The sequence below is a fragment of the Rosa rugosa genome, chromosome 1 (genome assembly GCF_958449725.1).
Source record: "Rosa rugosa chromosome 1, drRosRugo1.1, whole genome shotgun sequence".
Taxonomy (NCBI): domain Eukaryota; kingdom Viridiplantae; phylum Streptophyta; class Magnoliopsida; order Rosales; family Rosaceae; genus Rosa; species Rosa rugosa.
In genome coordinates this window covers 29,704,525-29,729,668 of record NC_084820.1, presented here as the reverse complement: position 1 = coordinate 29,729,668, position 25,144 = coordinate 29,704,525, and the positions used below count along the sequence as shown (strand labels likewise).

General features: G+C 38.2%; 1 protein-coding gene across 1 annotated transcript; it reads left to right on the top strand.

Annotated features, from left to right (window-relative positions):
- Positions 1–14,129: 14,129 nt before the first annotated feature.
- Positions 14,130–16,677, top strand: LOC133734879 (laccase-15-like). The gene is made up of 5 exons (XM_062162512.1): positions 14,130–14,360; positions 14,474–14,625; positions 14,704–14,948; positions 15,036–15,164; positions 15,408–16,677. The coding sequence occupies exons 1-5, from the start codon at positions 14,253–14,255 to the stop codon at positions 16,481–16,483; spliced, it is 1,710 nt and encodes a 569-aa protein (XP_062018496.1). The 5' UTR covers positions 14,130–14,252; the 3' UTR covers positions 16,484–16,677.
- Positions 16,678–25,144: the final 8,467 nt, after the last annotated feature.

Sequence of the window (25,144 nt, the reverse complement as noted above, 5' to 3'; positions counted from 1 at the left end):
TCTTCAATCACCAGATTTCGTGGGTTAAAATTACGATTTCAATATATTTTTTTTCAGTTTTTGTGGATCCAATTTAATTTTTGACATTTCTAATTAACTTGTTACCGTAAGGTAACTAACCTTCTATTAATCTCATTTATTAAAGAGTTTAATATTACTTCTATTTACCAGATTTCGTGGGTTAGAATTACGATATTAATATATTTTCTTTCCATTTTTGTGAATTCAATTTTAATTTTTATCAATTTTTTTTTTTTTATAACTTTTATGGTTATAATTACGATATTAATGTATATACTTATACGGTTATACCATATTAATTTTGGATCGAGTATATATATATATATGATTTTTCTCAGGTGCGGACGTCCGTACCGAAATTTCGGTACGGATTTCCGGTTTTCACCCACTTTCCGATCACATATTTTGATCTTAACCCGTTCAGTTTTTAGGTCCTAATGTATAGATCATCTCTGCAAAATTTCAGCCAATTTGGTGATCGTTAAGGCATCAAAAACTGCAATTTACACGAAGGAACCGAATCTGTCGAACCGGAACCTTTCGTGTACATTGTTGTAATTTGCAGTTTTGGATGCCTTAACGATCACCAAATTGGCTGAAATTTTGCAGAGGTGATCTATACATTAGGACCGAAAAACTGAACGGTTAAGATGTGAAAATGTGATCGGAAAGTGGGGGAAAACATGAAATCCGTACCGTCCGCACCGTAGCCGGACTGTATATATATATATATATATATATATATATATATATATATATATATATATATATATATATATATATATATAGGGCCAATGATAAAAGAGGTCAATTTGAAGTGCCTTATTATAATTTAGGATACACAAATGTTCCTATGATAATTAAGGTCACTCCTTAACAACCTACCACTGAAAATACAAATAATTACAAAAACTGCCATCACATCTCTCTCTATCCCTCTGTCCCTTTATCTCTCTCTCTCTCTCTCACACTGCGGCTCCGATCTGGATACCCACGGCAGCTGCTCCTTCTCCGCCGCACACGATCGCACCCTGATCAAGGGCTTCTCCGGCTACCCCTCCCCGTCCTCTGGGGGCTAGATCTCTACAAGAATAATCTACGTCGGGTTGACGACGATGACGACCCGGACTTGTCCTGGCACGGGGTGAACTTCTAGGACTTGATCGTCACTTTTCAAGTTTAGTCTTGGTCAAGGTCAATACCATTTTCAAAAATTCTTGCTTGATGATGGGTCTGCAATTGTGTTCTACAATTGGGTTTTAGTTATGCGTTTATGTTCATCTTTAATAGCATCACAATTGACTCGTCAGTAAGGTTATTTTCAAATTTTGGATGATTGCTCTTTGGACAGTGTAAATACATTTTGAATTTCTCAACCAGATTCTCTTTTTCCCCTTACTTTTTGTTTCTCAACCAGATTGTTAGAAGTTAGCTCTTTGGTACATGAATATTTATATAATTTTTAATCTTAGATTTTTATATGTATTTATCTTCTCATATGATGTGATTTGAATAGTGTAAGCTATTATATGATGGATTTTAATCTGGTTATTGATGATGGCGATAATGATGATAGGTTTAACATGTATTCAATTAATTAATGATGTTAGTGAGGTATAGTGATCTGCCAATTATGAAGTCACGGTTAGTTTGTGTGGTTTAGAATATTTAGTGTCAGTTGTGAATTACTGTGGTTAGTTTTGACAGAGTGGTATGCATTTTGAATGTGCAAAATGTTAACCAAGGAGGTAAAGGATCTTATTTTATCTGTGGTTGGTCGCTACTTTTCCCGTTAGAAGTAATTAAAACAAATGCAAAGTGGTTGTCATGAACATGAACTATCCAAGTGTAAGATGACTATGAGAAAGTGTCTATCTACATGAACTGTCAGAGTACTTGGACTTGTTTTTGAAGTAACTAACCATGTCACTAACCAAGTAACTGTCAGTAGCCAAGTCACAAGTTAATAGCCAAGTCACTGTTAATCACATGTCACTAACTAAGTAACTGACCATGTCACTAACCAAGTAACTGTCAGTAGCCAAGTCACTATTAATCACATGTCACTAACTAAGTAACTGACCATGTCACTAACCAAGTAACTGTCAGTAGCCAAGTTGATAGCCAAGTCACTGTTAATCACGTCACTAACTAAGTAACTGACCATGTCACTAACCAAGTAACTGTCAGTAGCCAAGTCACATGTTAATAGCCAAGTCACTGTTAATCACATGTCACTAATTAAATAACTGACCATGTCACTAACCAAGTAACTGTCAGTAGCCAAGTCACAAGTTAATAGCCAAGTCACTGTTAATCACATGTCACTAACTAAGTAACTGACCATGTCACTAACCAAGTAACTGTCAGTAGCCACTGTTACTGGTCAAAGTCACTGACTATGTCACTGGTCAAGTTACTAGTCATGTCTATGTCACTGCCATGTCACAGTCATGATCATGTCACTGTCAAGTCCTGGTCAACTTACTAGGGATGGCAATGGGGCGGGTTGGGGATGGGGATCACAATACCATCCCCATCCCCGCCCCAATCCCCAATAAAAATATATTAGGGATTCCCCGTCCCCATCCCCACTGGGGACTAAGCCTCCAACCCGCCCCAAATCCCCAATAAGAATTTAATAAATAAAATAATTTTTTCTCATATTTCCTTTTTTAAAATCAAAATCTACAACAAATAAATTTAAAACATGATTAAATTCATAAATAATAATTCTGTGAGTGCAAAAGTCAAAACACTATTAAAGTAAAAGTGTAGTCATTAAAGTAAAGTAGTAAATATATATATTTGTGATTTATATTATAAAAATAAATTAAAATATATATAAGTTAAAATATTATAAATATATATATATATATATATATATATATTATTGGGGCGGGTTTGGGGACGAAGATCACAATACCATCCCCGCCCCATCCCAAATCTTAAATAGCGGGGATTGGGGATCCCCATCCCCATTCCCCATTTGTCCCCGAATTCTCCCTCCATTAGGGGCGGGTATCCAATGGAGCTCCCCCCCCCCCCCCCCCCCCGCTGGAGATTTTTGCCATCCCTACAAGTTACTGTCAATCTCAAGTCACTGTTAACCTCAAGTCATTGGGTAGTGACATGTTGTTGGCCATGTCACAGTCATGAACATGTTATTGTCAATTCTTGGCTATGTCACAGTCATGAACATGTCACTGTCAATCCTTGGCTAAGTCACTGTTAATTGACTTGTGATCAATATTGGACATGACCAGTTGTTTCACATCATCAATGAATATTTGTTTTGGTTCATCATGCGTATCCATGTAGCATAGATCGATAATGAAACAGTCGGGAGTTGCTACTTTTCTTATACCAAGGCGAGCATCCAAGCCCAACCTACTTTGACAAAAGAGGCAAATACATCATGGAGTGCATATACAAGTGTAAAGAAATGAGAATAGAAGTGGAGGAGTAAAGAACTAGAAGTCCAACTATCATTTAACAAGTATCATTATGAAAAAGAAAAAAGAAAATTAACCTGATGAATAACATTAGAAATTTCCAGACAAAAAGAAATGAAATATGTCGAAAAGAGAGTTTATTATCTTCAAGCTCCAATCGGTTGAAGATATGCAACGCATCTGGTCCTTGGGTTCTGTCAATATCCACAACGGTATTCTCAGATTCATCAAACGGACGCCGAATTTTTCACCTGCTACATATCAAAACTCTTTTGCCCAAGTCTGGGTAAGGTTCTGGGACCTGAATGAAGCCTATTGGGATCAACAAACTCTGTTTGAAATTGCACACGGTGTGGGGACTCCCATTAAACTGGACCCAAGAACTCGGGACCGTTCTGTCGGACTATATGCAAGGGTGTTAATTGATGTGGATTTCTCTAGACCCCTTTTGACTCATCTACGTATCATCCGTGATCTTGGTGACACAATTGTCACTGGAGTAGATTATGAAACTGCACATGACGTATGTTCATCTTGTGGTAATATTGGACATGCTGCTTTGAAATGCAGAGTTTTTAAGGCCAAGGTGCAACCCCATGCGTCTAGTGAGACTCAGTTCGCAGCGCCTTCCACCTTGAACCGGGGCAGATCGTTATCTCATTCCAGGCGATGCCGACGGTCGCGCAAGATTGAAAACCATGCTTCACCTAGTAAGCATCCAATTTTGGATGCTGGACCTTCTAAAAGTGCTACAGCTCTGGTTACTACGATCCAGGATGTTCCTGTGCCACTTCCTCAGGTCGCGCAAGGGGAACAAGATGCTTCTTCCTCTTTGTTGAGTGTTCCGCCAGGCTTTCAAAAATTGCAGCCTCAGTTGGAGGCAGTAGACTGCAATTCCATCTCCTCTTCAACTGGTACAAAAGCTATCGAGGAACTTCCTTCTATTGAAGATATTACAAATCTGGAAGATAAGGAAGAAGGAGAATTCACTCCAGTTGTTTCTAAGAAGACTAAAAAGCTTCAAAAACTCTCTGCAAAAGTGAAAGGCAAGCCCACTAATCGTAAACCTTCGACAGTACGTCCCGTCCTGAACAAGGGGGCCAAACACAAGCATCTTTGATGAATGTGTTATACTGGAATGCCCGTGGTCTTGCTAACGAAGACACACAGCGGGCCTTAAAGAAGCTGGTACGTGAAAATAATCCTTTAGTTGTATGTCTTTCGGAACCTTTTGTATCACCTGATGCCATTCCAATTTCATTTTGGCGTACTTTAAATTTACACATGTTTGCTACTAATAACTGGGGTGAACAAGACCCCAATCTTTGGTTCCTTTGTCATGTAGATCTCAAGCCTATTCTTTTGTCCTCCACGGATCAACAAATTACTGTGTCATGTTCACTTGATGGAGTACAATGTTGTATTACTGCAGTCTATGCAAAAACAACCATCAGGGGACGCCGTCAACTTTGGCATGACCCTAACATTATTCATTCCTCTCAGGCTCATAACCCTTGGTTGGTATTGGGTGACTTTAATTGTGTTCTTGGAGCACATGAGAAGCGAGGGGGAAACATTCCTAATGCAACTGCCTGTAGAGAGTTCCAACAGATGTGCACTGCTTGTGAGCTCTTGAATATAGACACAAAAGGGCTATTTTTCACATGGTCTAATCGGAGAACAAATATTCGTCTAGATAGAGCCCTCGGTAATGCAGAATGGTTTGATGCTTGGAATAATTTTGAATGTTGTTCGCTCACAAAAGCTTCATCGGATCATTGCCCTATAATGGTCTCTTGTTCTAGAATTCCTCACCTGGTGCGACCTCTCTTCAGATTTCAGAATATGTGGCTTCAACATCAAGACTTTCTCCATCTAGTTAGCGAATTTTGGGAGAACTCACCCTATCATGGGTGCCCAATGTTTATTTTGTCTGCCAAGCTTAGAGCTCTTAAAGTAGTGTTGAGGCAATGGAATGCCTCCCATTTTGGAGATATTAACAACCGTGTGAATTTGGCAAAGGCAGAGCTAGATGGTATTCAGCTGGACATCTCTTCTTTAGGCCCATCAGAGGAACGTTATAGGCAAGAAGATAAGGCACATGCAGATTATCAATTGGCCCTTTCCATGCAAGATTCTTTTCTCCTTAGTAAGTCGCGTGTCCGTTGGCTTGTTGATGGGGACAGAAATACTTCATTTTTGCACAACATGGTGAAGATTCGGAAGGTTCATAGGTCAATGGCAACGATTAAAGTTGGCTCACAGGTTTTGCAATCTCATGACCAGATTGCTTCTCATGTAGTCCAACACTTCAGTTCATTATTTACTAAAGATGAGAGTATTACAAACACAGGCTTGGTTGAGCGTGTTATTCCAGCATTGGTCACTGAGGAGGAAAACTTGATGCTTGCGGCATGCCCTTCTATAGAGGAGATACGCGGGGCAGTTATGGGCATGGATGGTTTTAGTGCTCCAGGTCCAGATGGTTTTGGTGGTTCATTTTTTCATGCTTGCTGGGACATAGTTGCTTCAGAAGTGATTGCTGCGGTCTCAAGTTTCTTTGAAGCTGGGTTTATCCTCCCAAATTTCAATTCCAGTGTCATCACTCTTATTCCGAAAAAGAAAGAAGCAGATAGAATTTCGGATTATCGTCCAATTGCATTAGCTAATTTTGTGTTCAAGGTGATCACGAAAATTCTAGCAGATAGACTTGGCTCGGTGGCTTCAAGGATTATTTCTCCTAATCAAAGTGGCTTTGTTAAAGGTCGTTCTATTGTTGATCCAATAATTTTGACATCTGAATGCATCAATATGTTAGATCGAAATTGTCATTGGGGTAATATTGCCATAAAGTTGGATGTCAGCAAAGCCTTTGATACTTTAGATTGGGATTTCTTGCTACGAGTTCTTCACTCATTTGGTTTTGCTTCAGTCTTTATAAACTGGATACATAATATTCTCAAATCTGCCAAACTCTCAGTTCTTATAAATGGGCAAGCTTGTGGTTTCTTTGCCTGTACACGTGGAGTTCGGCAAGGGGACCCTTTATCCCCATTATTATTTTGCCTTGCGGAAGAAGTCTTGGGTCGAGGCTTATCTCGCTTGGTTTCTAGAGGAAAAATTACTCCCATTGCTACTCCGAAAAAAGTGTCACCTCCATCTCATGTTCTATTTGCTGATGACATAATGGTGTTCATGCAAAGCAACTCTCGTGGTATTAAGGCTTTAATGAGATTTCTTGATGAATATGGGGCTAATTCTGGGCAAATTGTGAACAAAGCTAAGTCCTCTCTTTTTATTGGTAAATATGCTGCTCGAAGGAAAGTTATTATCCAACGGCTTTTGGGTATTCGTGAAGGATCTCTTCCATTCACTTACCTGGGGGTTCCAATTTTCAAAGGATGTCCGAAGCCAGAATATTTTTGTGCAATAGCTGATAAGGTTCGCTGCAAACTCTCTTCTTGGAAGGGTATGCAGTTATCCCAGGCGGCTCGTCTTCAATTAATTTCTTCGGTAATCCAAAGCTTGCTTATTTACAGTTTCCAAGTATATGAGTGGCCTCGTTCACTTTTATTGAAAGTTCAAGCTTGGACTCGTAATTTCTTCTGGTCAGGTGACCCTCTCAAGAAAGGGTCTACATTAATTGCATGGACTAAATGTTGTCTTCCAGTTGATCAAGGAGGATTGGGCCTAAAAAATTTGTTCACTCTTAACCGAGCCTTGCTCCTTACCAGATGCTGGGGCATTATTCAATTATCTTCCCCTTCAGCTCAATTTTTGCGAGATAGAGTTTTTACACTTTCTTTTCAAGCACTACAGTATTATCAAAGATCTTCGGTTTGGATTGGCCTGAAGAAGCTTTGGCCAATGTTTTATTCCAAGATTCATTGGCTGGTAGGAGATGGAAAACAAGTTCGTTTTTGGTTAGATAATTGGCTTGGCAATCCAATTTCAGTTACTCATAATCTGGGTCCGGAGTTGCAACCTTTCATTAAGGAGCCAGTGTGCAATTTCATCACAAATGGACATTGGTCGTTGCCTTCTCTATTCGTTTCTTCCTTCCCAGACTTGGCCAACCAAATTTTGGAGGTTTCGCTACCCATTAATAGGATGGTTGATCAAGCAATTTGGCCTGTTTCACCGTCAGGTCAGTTCACAGCAAAGGATGCTTATATTTCTATTTCTACCTCCCACCCAATTATACCTTGGTGCAAATTCATTTGGCATAAAGCAGTTCAACCACGCAAAAGCATGGCTACTTGGAAAGTTCTCCATGGTAGAATGCTCACAGATGAATTGCTACAGAAGAGAGGTTATTAACTTTGCTCCAGGTGTGATTTCTGCTGTGAAAATGTTGAATCTTTTTCTCATTTATTTTACAGCTGCAGTGTGATACACAGTTTTTGGAGTTGGATTTTTCAGCTTTTTCACTTGAGTTTTTCGAATCAGACAGAGGATCTTGGATTATTATCACCAATGGTGCTTGACTCTTTGCCAGCTCCGTCTAGAAAACTCTGGTGCTTTGCAGTTTGTAATGCCATCTGGTGCATCTAGACTGAGCGAAATAAATTGAGGTTTGATGATAAGGTTTTTTCCTTGGCAAATTTCAAACACTTTTTTCTTCTTTCATTCAAGGACTCTGCTTCTCTTTATTTTGCACCGTGTTCTTCGTCTCTGGGTTCTCTGCCAGCCTTCCAGTTACTGGGTTTATCACCTCTGCGGCTCAAAGCTCCAAAATTTATTCCAGTAAGATGGGCCCCTCCTCCTGTGGGTTGGCTGAAGGTAAACACTGATGGGTCATTTCGTAGCCCAGAGGTAGCAGGTTTTGGAGGATTATTTAGAGATTCGGATGGTTTATTTAAGGGTGCCTTTGCCCATAGAGTCATTGTTCATAGTGCAATTGATGCTGAGATTCTGGCAGTCATTGAGGCTCTTCGTGTTGCCTGGGAAAGAAGTTGGACACATATTTGGCTTGAAACAGACTCAACTCTAGTAGTTCACTATTTCAATTCGCCCAATCTAATACCTTGGAGGTTCAAAGTGGAATGGTTGAACTGTCTGCACTTTACTCAATCCATACATTTTCGTGTTACTCATATTTATAGAGAAGGTAACTCTTCAGCTGATGCTCTTGCTAATTATGGTGCACAAAATGATGGTTCTATTTGGTGGACTTCACCTCCTAGGTTCATTGCTGGATTCTATGGTCGGGATCTATCTTATGTTACTCATTATCGCTATGCGTAAAGACATAGGTTTTTATTTGCTTTTAGTTTTGCTAGTGTCTAGGAAGGGGGTTTGTCTCTTCCTTGTCTTGTTTTTGGTGGTTGGGTTTTGGTCTAATCCCCCCAACATTTTTTTTTGTATTTGTCAACTATTCTTCTATTAATAAAATAGGGGGATGGGGGGTGGGTTCCCAGAGTGTGGCAGACCCTTCTCCTTCGGGATTGAGGGTGGGACTTGTTCCCTACATTGTCTGCCTCCGAGGAACTAATATCGCCTAATCCCTTATTATTTGAAAAAAAAAAAAAAGCTCCAGCCACATTACATATGATTCTAAAGAACTACTCAACTCATATCCTATAAATTATGACATGTCCACAAGATTTAAAAACATAGATTTGACTCGATGATATGTTGTTTTAAACCAATCTCCATATTCTCTCAAAACTGATGACATATAAGTGCTTCAAACCATGAAAGCTGAGGGGATGCCACATTCTTCACAAAAATCCAATGCATTCTTAGGTTAAGACCTCATCAATCGCATTTGGACCTCATCAATCACTCCCACCATCCATACACCTTCTACAAAACCTATGCTGGTATCATAAGAAAGATAGCCAATCACTGAAGGAAAGAAGGTTAAGACTTGAGAGGATAAATGTTTTAATTCTATCAAAGAGAAAGGACAAAATAAAATGCATTCTGATCTAATTTAAGAATATATAAGTGCATCAATTTCAGAGAAGCTTCATGAATCATTTTCTAAGAACTAATCCTCTCAACTTATCAAAAACAACATCAATCCCATACAAACCAGACTCGAAAACTTCAACAACAGAAGTCTTCTAACAATCTTAACATCAATTCAATACGCATCTAAAAAGGCACAAAATGACAAAAGCAATTTCAAAATTTCAATATCTAACTACTTGGACATTGTGATCTTTCTAGAATGAGGGGTCTTCGCCAAAATCGATCGAAGCTAATAAAATTACTTCATTACAACCAAAACCACAATAATAACATTACTTCATTTAAAAAAATAATTCTAACAAGTTATTATCAAATATCCTTGAAAGTTAATAAAATATAAGAAGAACTTCCTCCAGCCTCACCTAAGGAGATGGTCTATAAAATTTTCTTATCTAGGTCATCCCCTAGCTCAGCAGTCAGTTGAACTAATCAAACTAATCTTCCACCTAATTCATTCAGCAAATCATATCACTATAGAAGCATTGATTTTCAAATAGCAAATCTGAACCTAGAATCTGTGCAAGTGAAACCTTTTCAAGGAAAGAGCAAAGTAGCCATATATAGAGATAAACCTTTGTAAATACAAGCACAAACAGAGAAAAGTTTGTCCATGGAAGAACTCATTAGTCTCAGGTATGAACACAAATCCATAAATTGACTTTCAGATTCAAATTATGTAGGGAGGTGATCTATAATATCATCATAGCTGCTACCAATAAGTACATATAAATATAGCAGCACACATAATCATAGGTCTATAATTAAGCATTGATTCCATACTAAAGATTTGCTTCTTCAATTCGACTGCAGAGAAAACAAAAATTCAAAAATGAAAACGCAGCATACAAAAATCGAAACGAAATGAAGAAAAGCATGTTGTGAAAATTCAAATTCACTGACAGGGAATTAGAGCTCGAGAGCTTGATGCTGAGAAGCTCGCCGGTGCTTATTGGATTGATCGGAATTTCGGTTTTTCGATTCGGGAAAAGAACATGAACAGAGATATGCTGGACCTCCGGAAGGCCGTCATGCTCCGGCGATGGTGACGTTCTCAGCGGACTCGTAAAACAAGCCGAAGGTGTTCCATACGATGTTAACGTCTTACGTCACCATCAACAAGAACGAAGAGAGCTGCAGCTCGTCGTTCTCAAACGCCGATTCGTCAGTGATGGCGGACGGTGATGCAGATTTCGGTGGATCTCAGAGAGAGAGAGAGAGCTGTGATCTGATTTTTTTTTTTTTTTTTGAAATATAGCTGTGATCTGGTTTTGACGGGTATATTAATACCAAGGGTAGAATGGGAATCAAAAAAATTGAAAACTGACCTTTTTTAACATCACCTCATTAGTCATAAGGACTAAATTAATATTATTGACAATTCATTATGGACATTTTTATTAAGTGGGAAACTATGTGACTTTTTTATCATTTCACACTCTAATGTGACATTTTCCATCATTTCCCTATATATATATATATATATACAGAGCTTCTTCACTGCGGATGTCCGCAGTTTTTCTTAAGTTCGGATTTCCAGTTTTTACCCACTTTTCGATCATATTTTCACATCTTAACCGTTCAGTTTTTAGATCCTAATGTATAGATCATCTCTACAAATTTTCAGCCAAATTGATGATCGTTAAGGCATTCAAACTGTAATTTACCATTATAAACACGAACGGTTCCGGTTCGACAGATTCGGTTCGTTCGCGTAAATTGCAGTTTTGAATGCTTAAAAGATCATCAATTTGGCTGAAAATTTGTAGATATGATCTATACATTAGGACCTAAAAACTGAACAGTTAAGATGTGAAAATATGATCGAAAAGTGGGTCAAATATGGAAATCCGTACCTTTTTGCTTAGGTGCGGATATCCGCACCTGAGCAAGGTTGTATATATATATATATATACTCGATCCAGAATTAATATGGTATAAGTATATACATTAATATCGTAATTATAACCATAAAAGTTAAAAAAAAGAATTATTTTCTTTGAAATTAAAGTGTGCATTTAGACTTTAGGATCACTTTTCGGTTGCATATCCACATCTAAACCGTTTAGTTTTTAGGTATTAACATATAGATCATCTCTGCAAATTTCAGCCAAATTGATGACCGTTAAGGTATTTAACTCGCTTAAACCAATGGACGAACTGAATCTGTCCAATCTGAACCGTACTAGCTTTAATTCTTATTGTTTAATAAAACACAAAGTTCTGCAACTAGTTCTCTCTCACCCACCATGACCACGACTGCCACACAAACCCGTCCCTAACCTGACCGGCTGACCCGAGCGCGAACCCAACCTTATTTCCCTCAAACCCTCTTCTCTCTCTAACAGTCCTTTCTGTGGCCTCCTCCGTCGTCGCCGTCGATGGCCACCACAACCCGCATCAACGTCTCCTACGGCTGAAAGCAGAAGTCCATGAACCTCCTCTGCTCCAATTTCCTTAGCCTCTATAGCCGTAACAACTTAAATTCAATTGTTACTTCTGCTTAATGTCAAGCCCAATTTTCAATCCCAACCTCTCTTGTTAAAGAAAGGGTACTACTGAAGAACGTGATTTCCTTCTTCTTAACCCATCATCTCCAAAACCCAGGTTCTCCGATGAAAAGCCAAATCCCAAAGCAACAAAACGGCTAGAGATAACAGATGGGGAGAGAGAGAGAGAGAGGAAAAGGAGGAGAGATAAGCTTTTTAAAATATTTTATTTTGATGAGAATAGTTTTCAGCTAATAAAAAATCTATGGTTGTAGTTTATTTAAAAAAAAAAAAAAAACTATGGTTGTCATGATTTTTTTTGGCAAAGGTTGTAGTAGTTAAGTAACAAACAGTTAATTATTAGCTAGAATGCGCCTCACGCGCCAAAGAAAAAAAGAAAAGCAGAGATCGAGAGTTTGTCTCTCCAGGTCGAGCATAGCCGATAAATACGCCGCTATGTCTCGGTCCGGGAGGGGTTTTTAGTTGTTTTGGAGTGCACGCGTTTTTGCTTCCATCCCGGTGTCTGTTTGCTTTGGTGAGTTGGTGATGGTGTAGGAGGAGGGCAGAAGTGAGGCAAGGTTGCAGATCCATCTTTGCTGGCGAGGGAGGGACCAGATCGGTGTTCGGTGTTGGAAAAGTGCTTGGCTAGGGGTTTTGCTCCCTGATCCGGTGTTTGTTTGTTCAGATTGGGCAGGTCTGGGTGCTCTATCGTTTGGGTCGGAGTTTCTTAGTGATCTAAAGTCAGATCGATCTCCAGCCGGGTTCCGGTGCGGTGTCCCAGAGGTTGTGCTAATGGGTGGAGTGGTGGTGAGGCCGTGATTCTGGTGGATGTGACCGCAACAACGATGATTGTGAAGACAAGTGAGGTGTCTCGATCTACAACCAATGGTTGGACGGCAGAGGTGCGAGGGAACAATGGTCACGGCGATTAATAGGCAACAGAAGCTGGTTTGGGTCCTAGGCTGGTGGGCAGGCTTGGTTTGATGTGGGGTACAGAGTGTGGTAGTCTAGGTATCTTCAAATTTGGGCCTCTCTTTTAGCCCTGGAGTGTTGTTGAATCTCCTTGTTTTTTTCTAGGTTGTTTTCTTTTCTAGTTTCTGTGTCTTTGTTTTGAATAATGTCTGATCCTTTGTGGTTGACTGTTTCTGTTGTTGGCTGATTAAAAGACACCGCCAATCGAGTGATGATGGTTTTCACCCGCTTTTTATCACGTGTATTCACTACTCAGGAGGTGGGGTTGACTCGAGTGCATGTAAATCCTTCATGGGTTCAGAGTTGCTACCCGGTTGGTATGCCGACGTGTCCTTACCAATGTTGTTGGCACTATGTCAGATTTTTGAGTCTCCTTGGTCTGTGTGACCATTGTTCCGGCCTCACGGTGTACTAGAGATTTAGTAGCTCCTTTAGGAAGTCTTGTTTAGACCCGTTGGTCTGACGTTATAGGTCGGTCATTAGTGGCTCTTTGATTGTATCATTCGATCCATACCACTTGTAACACTTCTGTATGAATAAATAATTTATTTGATAAAAAAATTCAAATCCCAAATCTTGAACCTGATTGAGCCCACAAATCATTTTCCTTTATATATTATCTATATAATTATTATGACTACTCATTTTCCTTTATATATATTTATATAATTATGACTACATAAGAAGAAGATGACCGTTATTGATGGGCATGTAGGGTTGGGCTCTTATTGGCGATCCATTAGGACATGACCGTTATTGATGTTGAGAGCGATTGTTCCCTTGTTGTCACTGCTCTATAGCGTGATGTGGAAGATAGATCTGAAATTGGGCGTATTATCGATGATCGTAAGTCATATTTGACATTTTTTCACTCAATTCAGGTTAGTCACATCTTCCGTGAAGCAAACGGTGTAGCCAATAGGTTAGCGCACATTGCTAGTTTTAATTATATTTCTGATGTATGATTAGATGAGACTCCTGTTATTATTTGGGATGTTCTCTATGAGGATGTTTGTAATCTTTCTAATGTAGCACGGGGTTCAGGTTTTAAGTCCCCCTGTAATACTTCAATAAATGAAACCGGGCGTGGGGCTGAGCCTCCCAGCTAGACTGGGTTCCAGACTGGGCAGGCTGGGGCCGGCCGGGTTCAATTTGCTGGAGTATGTCAATTACACATAAAGTATTCATTAATTAGCTACCGTGTTGAATTCCTTGGAGTGTTCTGAACCCCCTCAGGCTTTATGTAGTTCCGCCCCTGCATGTCTATATATAACTGCTCGATATGTATATATATACATCGATCATTTGTACTAATTAATTAGTGCATGTTGTTTTGAAGATGAAGGTTTCCAGAATTAGCCTGCATCTGCAACTTTTGGGGTTGTTATTGGCTGTTAATGGCTTCCTCCTCCATTGCCAAGCTTGGCCAGCTCGTTACACTTTTGTGGTAGGTTATGCGTTGTATTGCCTATATATGCATATATATACGGCGTTGTGTACGTTTCATATAATTATCGTTTTAACGAGTACTTAAATAAAACGATTTAAATGTGTATGTAGGTGGAAAACACTCCATACAAAAGACTCTGCAGCACAAAGAACATCTTGACTGTAAATGGCCAGTTTCCGGGACCGACTTTGCATGTTCATAAAGGACACACTATCATCGTCGATGTCTTTAACAAAGGCAATCGTAACATTACTATCCACTGGTGCGTTCTCGATCACTTGATTGTTTCAGGTTTTTAGCTTTTCAATCCATATATAACAAGCTATTTGATCATGAGCAGGCATGGTGTTGCGCAACCAAGAAATCCATGGTCGGACGGACCAGAGTATATCACACAGTGCCCAATTCAACCGGGAGCCAAGTTCACCCAAAAGATCATTTTCTCAAAGGAGGAAGGCACCCTTTGGTGGCATGCTCACAGTGAGTGGGATCGAGCCACTGTCCACGGTCCCATCATCATATACCCCAACAAGAAGAAGAATTACCCTTTTGGCAAGCCTCATGCAGAAATTCCAATCATATTGGGTACTTAATTAGCTATGGATCATTTTAATTATCCATTCTAATCGCTTGACTAATGTAAAGAATTGAGTTGTGCGTTGAAAATTGCAGGAGAGTGGTGGAAGGTAGATATAGGGAACCTTTATACTCAAACTCTTCAAGCCGGAGGGGAACCTAATACTTCCGACGCTTATCTCATCAATGGTCAACCTGGCGATCTGTATCCATGCTCTAAATCAGGTCAGCACTCCAACTATATAATTAATCATTTATCTTGGGTAAAGTCTTTGGCCAATTGAGCCTTGACGCTCAATGCACTGCTAAACCGATTGAATATTGTGGCACAGAGACGGTTTAAGCTCTAAACCGAACCCAAGGATATCAACATCAGTATGTTATTTTGCCAATGTATGATGTTGTTGGAGCACTGAGATTCTTTCACCTACTTAGTACTAAAATTCTCATTATGTGCCTGATTTGCAGAGACGTTCAAGGTGATGGTTGATTATGGCAAAACCTACCTACTGAGACTAATCAACTCCGGTCTGCAAGAGATTCTGTTTTTCGCCATCGCCAATCACAAAGTCACAGTCGTAGGAACAGATGCTAGCTACACCAAGCCTTTCACAACGGATTATGTCACCATCTCACCTGGTCAAACCATTGACCTTTTGCTCCATGCTAATCAGAGGCCTAACCACTACTACATGGCCGCTACAGCCTACGTAGGTGGCGCTGTTCCTTATGATAACACCACCACCACAGCCCTACTACAATACAAGAATCGGGGTTACACCCCTTCTTCAACCCCTTTCTTTCCTAATCTTCCTGCTCACAATGACACTAATGCATCAGTTCATTTTAGTGGTAGTCTCAGGAGCTTGGCTGATAAAAACCATCCCATTGACGTTCCACGAAAAATTACAACTCCCTTGTTTTATACCGTCTCCGTCAACACGTTCCAGTGCCCCAATAATTCATGTGCTGGGCCTAACGGGACGCGTCTGGCCGCTAGTGTAAACAACATTAGCTTTGTGAACCCTAGCATTGACATACTACAAGCTTACTATTACCATGTCAACGGGGTATTTGGAACTCGGTTTCCAGATTTCCCGCCTTTGCTGTTTAACTTTACAGCACAGTACTTGCCGCTGTACCTTCAGACCCCAAAACGAGGGACAGAGGTGCAGGTACTGGAGTACAACGCGACAGTGGAGCTTGTGTTTCAGGGGACTAATTTGGTGGCAGGGGATGACCATCCAATGCATCTTCATGGTTACAGTTTCTATGTGGTTGGATTGGGGCTTGGGAACTTTGACAAGGATAAGGACCCTTTGAAATACAATCTTGTTGATCCTCCTCTTCAAAACACCATTGCTGTCCCTGTAAATGGGTGGACTACCATCAGATTCAAGGCTGACAATCCTGGAGTTTGGTTTATGCATTGCCATCTGGATAGGCATATGTCATGGGGCATGGATACGACATTTATAGTAAAAAATGGAAAGGGACCTAAAGCTCAAATCTTACCTCCACCACCAGATATGCCACCTTGCTGAAGGCTGGCTCGCCACAAATATGTGATTCATTTGAATAAATGTGGGCATGCAACATACATGTTTGTTTGTATATATGGATTTAGTTATTTGGTTTAGCCTAATATGTTCCGATAAGCAGATGGTTATTGATAGCTACACTTGTAATGTTGTTTGGAAAGTTATTGATACTTGTAGTATTGATTGTTTTGTCCCAACGGGTTTCCCAGCACACTGTGTCCAGGAAATGAAAGGACGTTTGCAACTTTGCATAACCTTTGCATTATTAGAAGCAAAAGTATAGGAAGGAGAAAAACAAGAAAGGAAAATGACAATTAAAGTAGCTAGCTACCTATCGTTCACCCAATCAATTGGACAACTGCCCTATTTTCTAATTTACCATCAACTACTACTCTCAATGTCAAGATAGTTGTCAAGTAGCATGAACTGTAAGATTCCGACAGCCTCTTCCATCTTTTACCCTCCGGCCGCTTCTTCCATTGTGAGCCTTTCTTGACTATTCAACTTGAGGCATCTTTGTGCAAGCTCTGTTTTCTTCCATAACTTGTAGTGCAAGATTCTGCAACAGGCCAATTTGTAATTCGATGGAAGAAGGAAATTGGAAGTTATGATTGCTCTTTTATTGACTGATTTATATACGTTGGAACACTTTGACATTCCCCTGCTGCTATCTCTATGAGGATATCCCAATATGCCAGTGCAATCTTCCCATTTTTTCTGAAAAGGCTCTGATTAGAGAACCGAAATGGGAACTTTAGTCTCTAAACAGTAGCCCAACAACTTGATCACATTTTTTTATTGTTGATTTGGGCAAGAGTGTTAACCTCATTTATAAAAAGATTGATTTGCCCTCCCCCACTTGTCTTTAAATTTTGCGTATTTGACAACCTCACGTTCAGTAAAGGCAAACCAAACTTAAAAACACAACATAAAACATAGACGTTTGAGTGATATACAAGTAATATACAAGTAACCTAACACAATACTGTTACATAAAAAGCATCTCCTAATTATATTTAAAAGAAAATGGGAAATGGGAAAATTGGTAACTGAGATACAGGGTGAGTCAAATTTAAATACGTTTTCATTGTAATGTAGGGGCTGTTTATTTGAACTATGTAGGCTGCTCTCTGTGTCATACAACATTCCATTCCAGGCCTTTCTGCGCTACTCAACTTCTCTCACTTAGTTCTCTGTTTCCCTCAATTACAACTACTTGTGGCACAAGAATCTGAAGTAGGCAAACTTCACTCCACGGACAAATTAAACAAAATGTGAAGTTATGATTCTTTGACTTTCAGGTCTTTTTAAGCACACGGGCATCTCCCCCGTCCAACAAAACCGCTTGATCCAAAGCCTTACAGACATCACTTTTATGTGCATGTCCTCTGAACCAATGTGCTTATCTAGGATTCAGTAGTAGCTAGGGACTAGCCTAGAAGCTCAAAACCAGTGACTTCGGCCACGAAGCGATCTGTGGATAATATATCTGAAGACTTGATATTTCCATGAATGATCGGCTGCAAGTGATTTTATGCAGAAGAAAAATGCAGATAAGAAAGAGTAGCTGCAGATTCTGATAATAAATTTGTGCCGCTTTTAACACTGTCAATAATTCCAGTGAACCGAACATAATAACAGATGCAAGCACCTGCAAGGTTGCAATTTTGATTTTTTCATTTCATATTTAGTCTTACAGTTGTCTATCTTTATTTCTGACGAGTCCCTTGTCCATACTCAATAGCCTCATATGTTTGGTCTTATTGTTTGGCTATTTGGCTTCTTTGCTAATATGAGGTGCTGGGAAACTCTTCTCAATAGAATGTAGACATATCCGATTAGTCACAGTCTCTTATTGGCTTTTCAGGCCCCTTTCCTCTCCGTTTCTCTATTTTATTTTGTTTTTGTGCGTGTGCGTGCGCATTTTAGACTACTTACTTGAATAATTTACCTGACATTTTGTGTTATTTTTGTACCTGCTAATATCGGAAAGCTTTTATATTGTAGGTTTAATGTGTGCTTATCTCTTTGTATTGCAGTGAGATTACTGCAGAAGGAAGAAGGATAACCAAGCTTGATCAGATTTTACTCAACGGAAACAACATTGCCATTGTAAGAATTGGGATTTCCGTTGAATTCAGTTCGGCTCGTCTTCATGTGGTTGATCCAATTTCTGTGACCTTGTTTCGAAACCCTTGCAAAAGATTTGCATGAGAAATTCCAATATCCCAGATAATTCTCCACCCATTAAACTTTGCATCTGATCATCTACGCTTTAAACTATTATCTGCAAGCTTTAACTCATCAATCTTCTAATATTATGGGCACAATGCAGCTGGTCCCAGGTGGCTCCCCTGAATCAGAGTAATAGAGCAAGGGAAGTCTACAATCTTATCAGTTGAAGTTTTTCCATGGAGACCCGGCCAGCTTTTTGTTGTTGCTAGGTGACATGGTTGTAGGACGTGGTAGGGAACTTGTATGATGGATGGGTTATGTTTCTTCTGAATTCTAGTTGCCCTGAGTGGTTTTAAATGCACTGATAATGTAATTTGGATATAAACTTCAATTTTTCTGATGTGTAGTGGAAGTTTAACAGTTCAGTTGTTGACAAATATATTAATATGCTCATTCTAGACTGAATTGAAACCAGCAAAATAGAAAATGCTGATATTGTTCTGTTGACATTTTCTAGGTTAATTAGGAGTGAACCGAAAGTAACGAGTAAAAACCATAATGTTAACTCCGGGTGGCTTCCTTCCCTACCTTCTCTTTCTTCTCCATCTTCTTCTAGATGAGCTCTAGATAGAACTCATTTCCAAGTACTGGAGCTAGCTAGAAGGATAATTCTCAGCCTGTTAGATGCAATGTCCTTTAGCTGATCTCTCAAATAGATCCCGAGAGTCCGGTTTGATCCTTGAGTAAATGTGAGGAAAAGCGCCCTAAGTCGGAGGTAATCATAGATCCATTCACTTCCAAGATAATAAAAGCTGAAGAGTAGAAGATTCTAGTATGAATAGAGCAGAATTCTGTGCTGTAACAGTGACCATTTAGGTCTTCCACAGTTTCGTTTTGTTAGCTTGTTTTATCCTCGTATGTTGTGTTTCGTTAGGAAGGTTTTGATTTGTCTCTTTGTATCTCTTCATTTTTCTCTATTATTACATTGCGTATAAAGATGTTTGTTGCCGCTCTATCCCTCGTTTTGGAGAAGTTTTTAATACACACCCTTAAGTAGTTAGGGGTGTGTATTTAAAATTTCTCCTCGTTTTGAGCCAAAAGAGAAAAAGAATAAGAGCAGCGAAAATTCTTCTATGCATCGTCGGTCGTCGGTGTAAGTGACCCAACAAATTCAACAGATCTCAGTCGTTGATATTTATAACTTTTTTTAATAATACAAAAATGTACTTGATGTTATCTCTAACTGTCCATTTATGTTGGTATAAGTTTACGTCGGTGCATGCACTGATACTCTCTCTAAGAAGTTAACCCCTCTATTCCATCCTTTGTACAGTGCTTTGTCACACTTTACACAGTTCGCCTCTACAATCAGAATGGGATGCAGTGGCGGAGCCAGAAATTTAAGTCTATTGAGGCACACAAAATAATAATAATAGTAATATTAAAACATAAAAAATCTTTAAATGTGATAACGCTAAAAGGAAGCGCATAATTTAACCCTACAAATGTCATCGTTAGTATATAGTAATAGGGATCGTTCTATTCCGGGGATTGAGGGTACACCTGTCATTGTCAAACAAATAAAGAATTAAAAAAAAAAACAAAGTATAATATTTACAAAAATATATACAAGTAACGAAAAAGGGGGGTTTTAAGAGTTGGTTTACGAAAATAAAAATAAAACAAAAGAAAATATACAAACACTTATACAAGAATGAAACATAAGAAACAAAGATCAAAACCCATTCCAAGTATCAAATTCGATTCAACCCTACAATTGTTCTTCCAAGTCATGAGAAAGAATTTGATCATGTAAAACATTTGAAGCAAATGATTTCCCATATTTTACTTTCCTTTACTAATTAACCTAAGTGAAAGCACCTAGATCAATCCTATCAAACATGCAATCAAAGTCTAGAAAGCTAGCTAATCAAGACATGTTCAACGCAATTAACAAGAGAAATGTTATCAACTTAAGTGCACAACCTAGTATGAAAAAGTTCATCTATTTGCAATCCTTTTCAATTAAATTCGACTTTTGTCCAAAGCCTTTACTACTTTTGATTCAAGTTCACAAAACTATTAGGTGAATCATAAACTTAAATCTAGCATCAATTACATGCATATATCCTAAGTTGGCCACCAAAGAACATAAACATATAAAAGTTTTATGTAAAGCAAATTTAATTGAACAATCTCACAAAAGCAACTTAGAATCACAATTATAGGAATCGAAAATTCATTCAATCATAAGAATTTGGATTTAAACTTTGTTCAAATATTATTCTCAACTACAAACAATTTCACGAAAATCAAACAAGGTTACAAAGAAAGAGGTTGAATTACACCGTGAGATGGAGATGGGGATGGAGGTGTTGACGTTGGGTTCTTGAATCTTGGAAGCAAGTCTTCAAGGTGGAGGATGGATGATGATGCTCACGGCTCCTTCTTCTTCTTCCTTACTTGAAAAACTGTGGATTGCACTAGAGGATGGAGAGAGAGCTTGACGTTATGGAGAGAATTTCTGAATTATGAGGTGTGTTTGATGGTGTATTGTGTTGTATTGTGTGAGAAGTGGTGTAGAGAATGCTCCTATTTATAGGAGGATGTCAACTTAGTCTCCAAGTCTTCAAGATTGATCCACACAGCATTAACCAATCAGATAATGCCACGTCAGCTCTGCTATGTCATCCAACCAATGAGAAACCTCCAATTTAACACCTTGATTTAGGGAGATTATTTTTGAATTAATTGCATGATTATTTTCTGATTTGTCTTCTCAATTTTGGCCAAGGATGGAGTGCGGACATCAAGGAATGTATCTGGACCTGTTTTCAACCTTTCTGCTTGTTTTGCTTCCTTGAAATTCTCCTTCCTTATCTGTTGAAATCTTCCTTTGGCCATAATCATGCATTTAGGATTTAATTGAGATGTCATTATCCATATATATTCTTGAAATTCGGCCAAAATCAGTTTGTGTCTAATAATGACCCAAAATCTGATTTTTAAACATCTTTTCTTGCCAAAAATGACTCCCAATCCATATCACCTTTGTAGATGACGTTTTGAGCTTGTTCTTGGGCTCTCCTAGTCCACCCATGTATCCTATTATCATCAGGACTCCTCATTTTTTGTCATTTCTCTTCATTTCTCCAGTGCACCTAAAAATAGAAACTTTTATTAAAATTACTAAAAATATAAACTTTCTTAAAATAGTAACTTTCCTAAACAAGAAGGATTTATTTAAGGAAATAACTAAGTAAATATGAGGAAATAACACTTAAAACGTCGCATTAAAATGCTCCTATCAAATTCCCCCACACTTAGGTTTTGCTAGTCCCTTAGCAAATTCAAAACAAAGAAATTAAAAACAAAGACTCAATGACTCATGAAATACACCAAGTATAGAAAATGTAAAAGACTCAAGGACACTTGACTCAAAAACTACTAAGCCTTTCAACTATTTTTCTCAGAAATCTCTTACTTTCATAGCATCAAGATTAGCACTCAACCAAGAATCAATATTTAGATATTCGAGAGTTAATTGAAACATATAATCCACACATACACAAGTAAGGCTTGGTTGTAACAATGGTGATGGGGTGGAGCTCAGCATGTTTCAGACAAGTATGATTCATATCCTGACAAGGTATATCCACTCTTTCTTCTTTGAGATCAAGGCAATGCTTAAAAGATTATAATCACTCAATTATATGTGAGAGAAAATATTTTGAGGCAAAAAAATAGCTCACATATATAAGAAACGAAAAGCACTTTGTGAATATAATTTTTTTTTTCAAAGATCTCATGAAAGATATCAACTACTTGCACGAATGGACCCAAGCCATAGGTTCAACTCTTATAACTCTTATATCAAAGGCTGTCTCATCTTAAGGATCAAAAAGGTCTTATAAAGAGTTGTAATGGGGCCAAGGCTCAAGGTTTTAAGAAACAAAGGGTAAGGAATTTAACAAAGTATCCTAAAAACCTAGTAGAGCTCATGTTGATGTAGAGAGACTTCTAGAAATCCACCAAGGCATTCGAAACGTCACACCCATAGAGGCAAAATAAAAGCCTAATATCTTCATGTTGGGCCTAAACTTCCTTTGAACTCTCATGAACTGGACAAAGACCAAATTTTCTATAGTGGGCCTTCAATTCAAAACAAACTTCAAATCCACAAAGTATGGGGGGACTAAAATCCATAAGCATATATTTTTTTTTCTTTTTGTTTTTCGGCTTCCACATATTTTTTTTTTTCATGGACAAGTCTAACCCCACACTTGAACTTTCACCTCTTCTCATCCTTGCCACCATCATGTAGTAAGTCTCAAAAGATAGCTCCACTAAGTTTTTAGAACAAATGGTAGGATTATAACTATACTAAAGTTCAGGTTAAGGATTTTTAGGGTGATGAAAGAAAAGGCTTAATGTAGGCTCAAAGGGGTTTATCTAAGGGGGTCCCACGACGGGCACAAATGGGGATACAGGCTTATTTGGCAATTGTGGTGATTCCTAGGGTGCCTCTATCCTTTCCAGAATCAGGGCCATGTATTGACAAAACATCTCAACAAGCACAAGAGCGAATTCTAGCATTCTCTAGTCCATTAAACTTAATATATGGCAAGCAATCAATCAAATGAAAGAATAATGAGATCATCAAATCATCGCTATGAAAATAAGAATATATTTTTCATTTATCACTCCAAGAAAAAGGGACATGGGCTCAAATATCTCACATGGGCTTTTATGAATCAAAACTCAACTTAACATGCTCATATTCTGTACCAAGGTTACGAAATCCATATCCACTACTCATGCATATATTTTTCATATATCTCAATTAACCAAAGAATACCATTTAAAATCATCTCAATATTGTGATCCTCTTTTAGCCATAATTTCAGAGATATAGAATCATCCTAGACAATTGAAAGGCATCCTATGACTCAAAAACAAAAACAAAAATGAAAACAAATTTTTTTTTTTTTTTTGACATTTTTTCAATTTTTTTGTATTTTTCAATATATAGGACTCAAAATAAAAGACAAAAATATAAATCCCTTCCCCCACACTTAAATATTGCATTGTCCTCAATGTAATCAATTATAAGCATGCAATGAGACAAATAAGCATAGATAGAAGGCATTTATGAAAACAAATCCTAAAAAAAAAAAACCAAAGGAGAAAAATTGAAAAATAAAAAGAAATAGGGAAAGAGAAAGCAAATCTGTGTTTGTAGACTCCTTCACAGCTACTTCTGAATTGGGTTGCCTCCCAAGCAGCGCTTGAGTTTAACGTCTTTCAACCAGACAGAACCTCCATTAAATAAAGTTAGTGACTATAATTAACAAAGAAATACAAAAAAATACAAACAAGTTTAACTATGAATTACAAACTACAAGTTTAATTAACAAGTACATTGTACAAAAGACACAAGTTAATTTTTTTTTTTTTTTTTTTTACCTTAGTGTATCACAACATTTCCTTTTGTTATAAATATTGTTGATATCGAATCTAATTCCAAGAGCTAAATCAAGGAGGACATGCGGCCCAAGTATAGTTGCCTAGACACGAACTCCCTTTCACATCATTTGGGCAACCTTACTGAAATGGCCAGGTAGGGGAGGGCGAACACGAGAGGAAAAATCCATTTTGGCATGAGCTACTCCCACATAGTGGTTTAGGCCCATTTGGAAGCATTTCTGGATTCAAAAACCCGTCATGAACGTTGTCCCCTTCCTAGACACCATTCCACATAGGCTATACTTACTAAGATGAAAAAGTTCATAAGTGTGAAGACAGTTCAATAAGTGTTAATAAAGGTCGCCCTCAACCTTAAGGGACCTGAACTAGGTACCAATAAGGGGTTTAGGCCAATATTAACAAAAGAGACTTCACATATTCCTCTCAATTTACAACTTACAATTAAAACTCGTATTCAACAATATAAAAAAACAACTTAGTTAATTTACACTAAGTTTCAAACAGTTTATATACAACAATTATAAACAAAAACAAGTGATTTTTCAATCCCCGGCAACGGCGCCAAAAATTGATAACGCTAAAAGCAAGCGCATAATTTAACCCTACAAATGTCATCGTTAGTATATAGTAAATAGGGGTCGTTCTATTCCGGGGATTGAGGTACACCTGTCATTGTCAAACAAATAAAGAATTAAAAAAAAAACAAAGTATAATATTTACAAAAATATATACAAGTAACGAAAAAGGGGGGTTTTAAGAGTTGGTTTACGAAAATAAAAATAAAACAAAAGAAAATATACAAACACTTATACAAGAATGAAACATAAGAAACAAAGATCAAAACCCATTCCAAGTATCAAATTCGATTCAACCCTACAATTGTTCTTCCAAGTCATGAGAAAGAATTTGATCATGTAAAACATTTGAAGCAAATGATTTCCCATATTTTACTTTCCTTTACTAATTAACCTAAGTGAAAGCACCTAGATCAATCCTATCAAA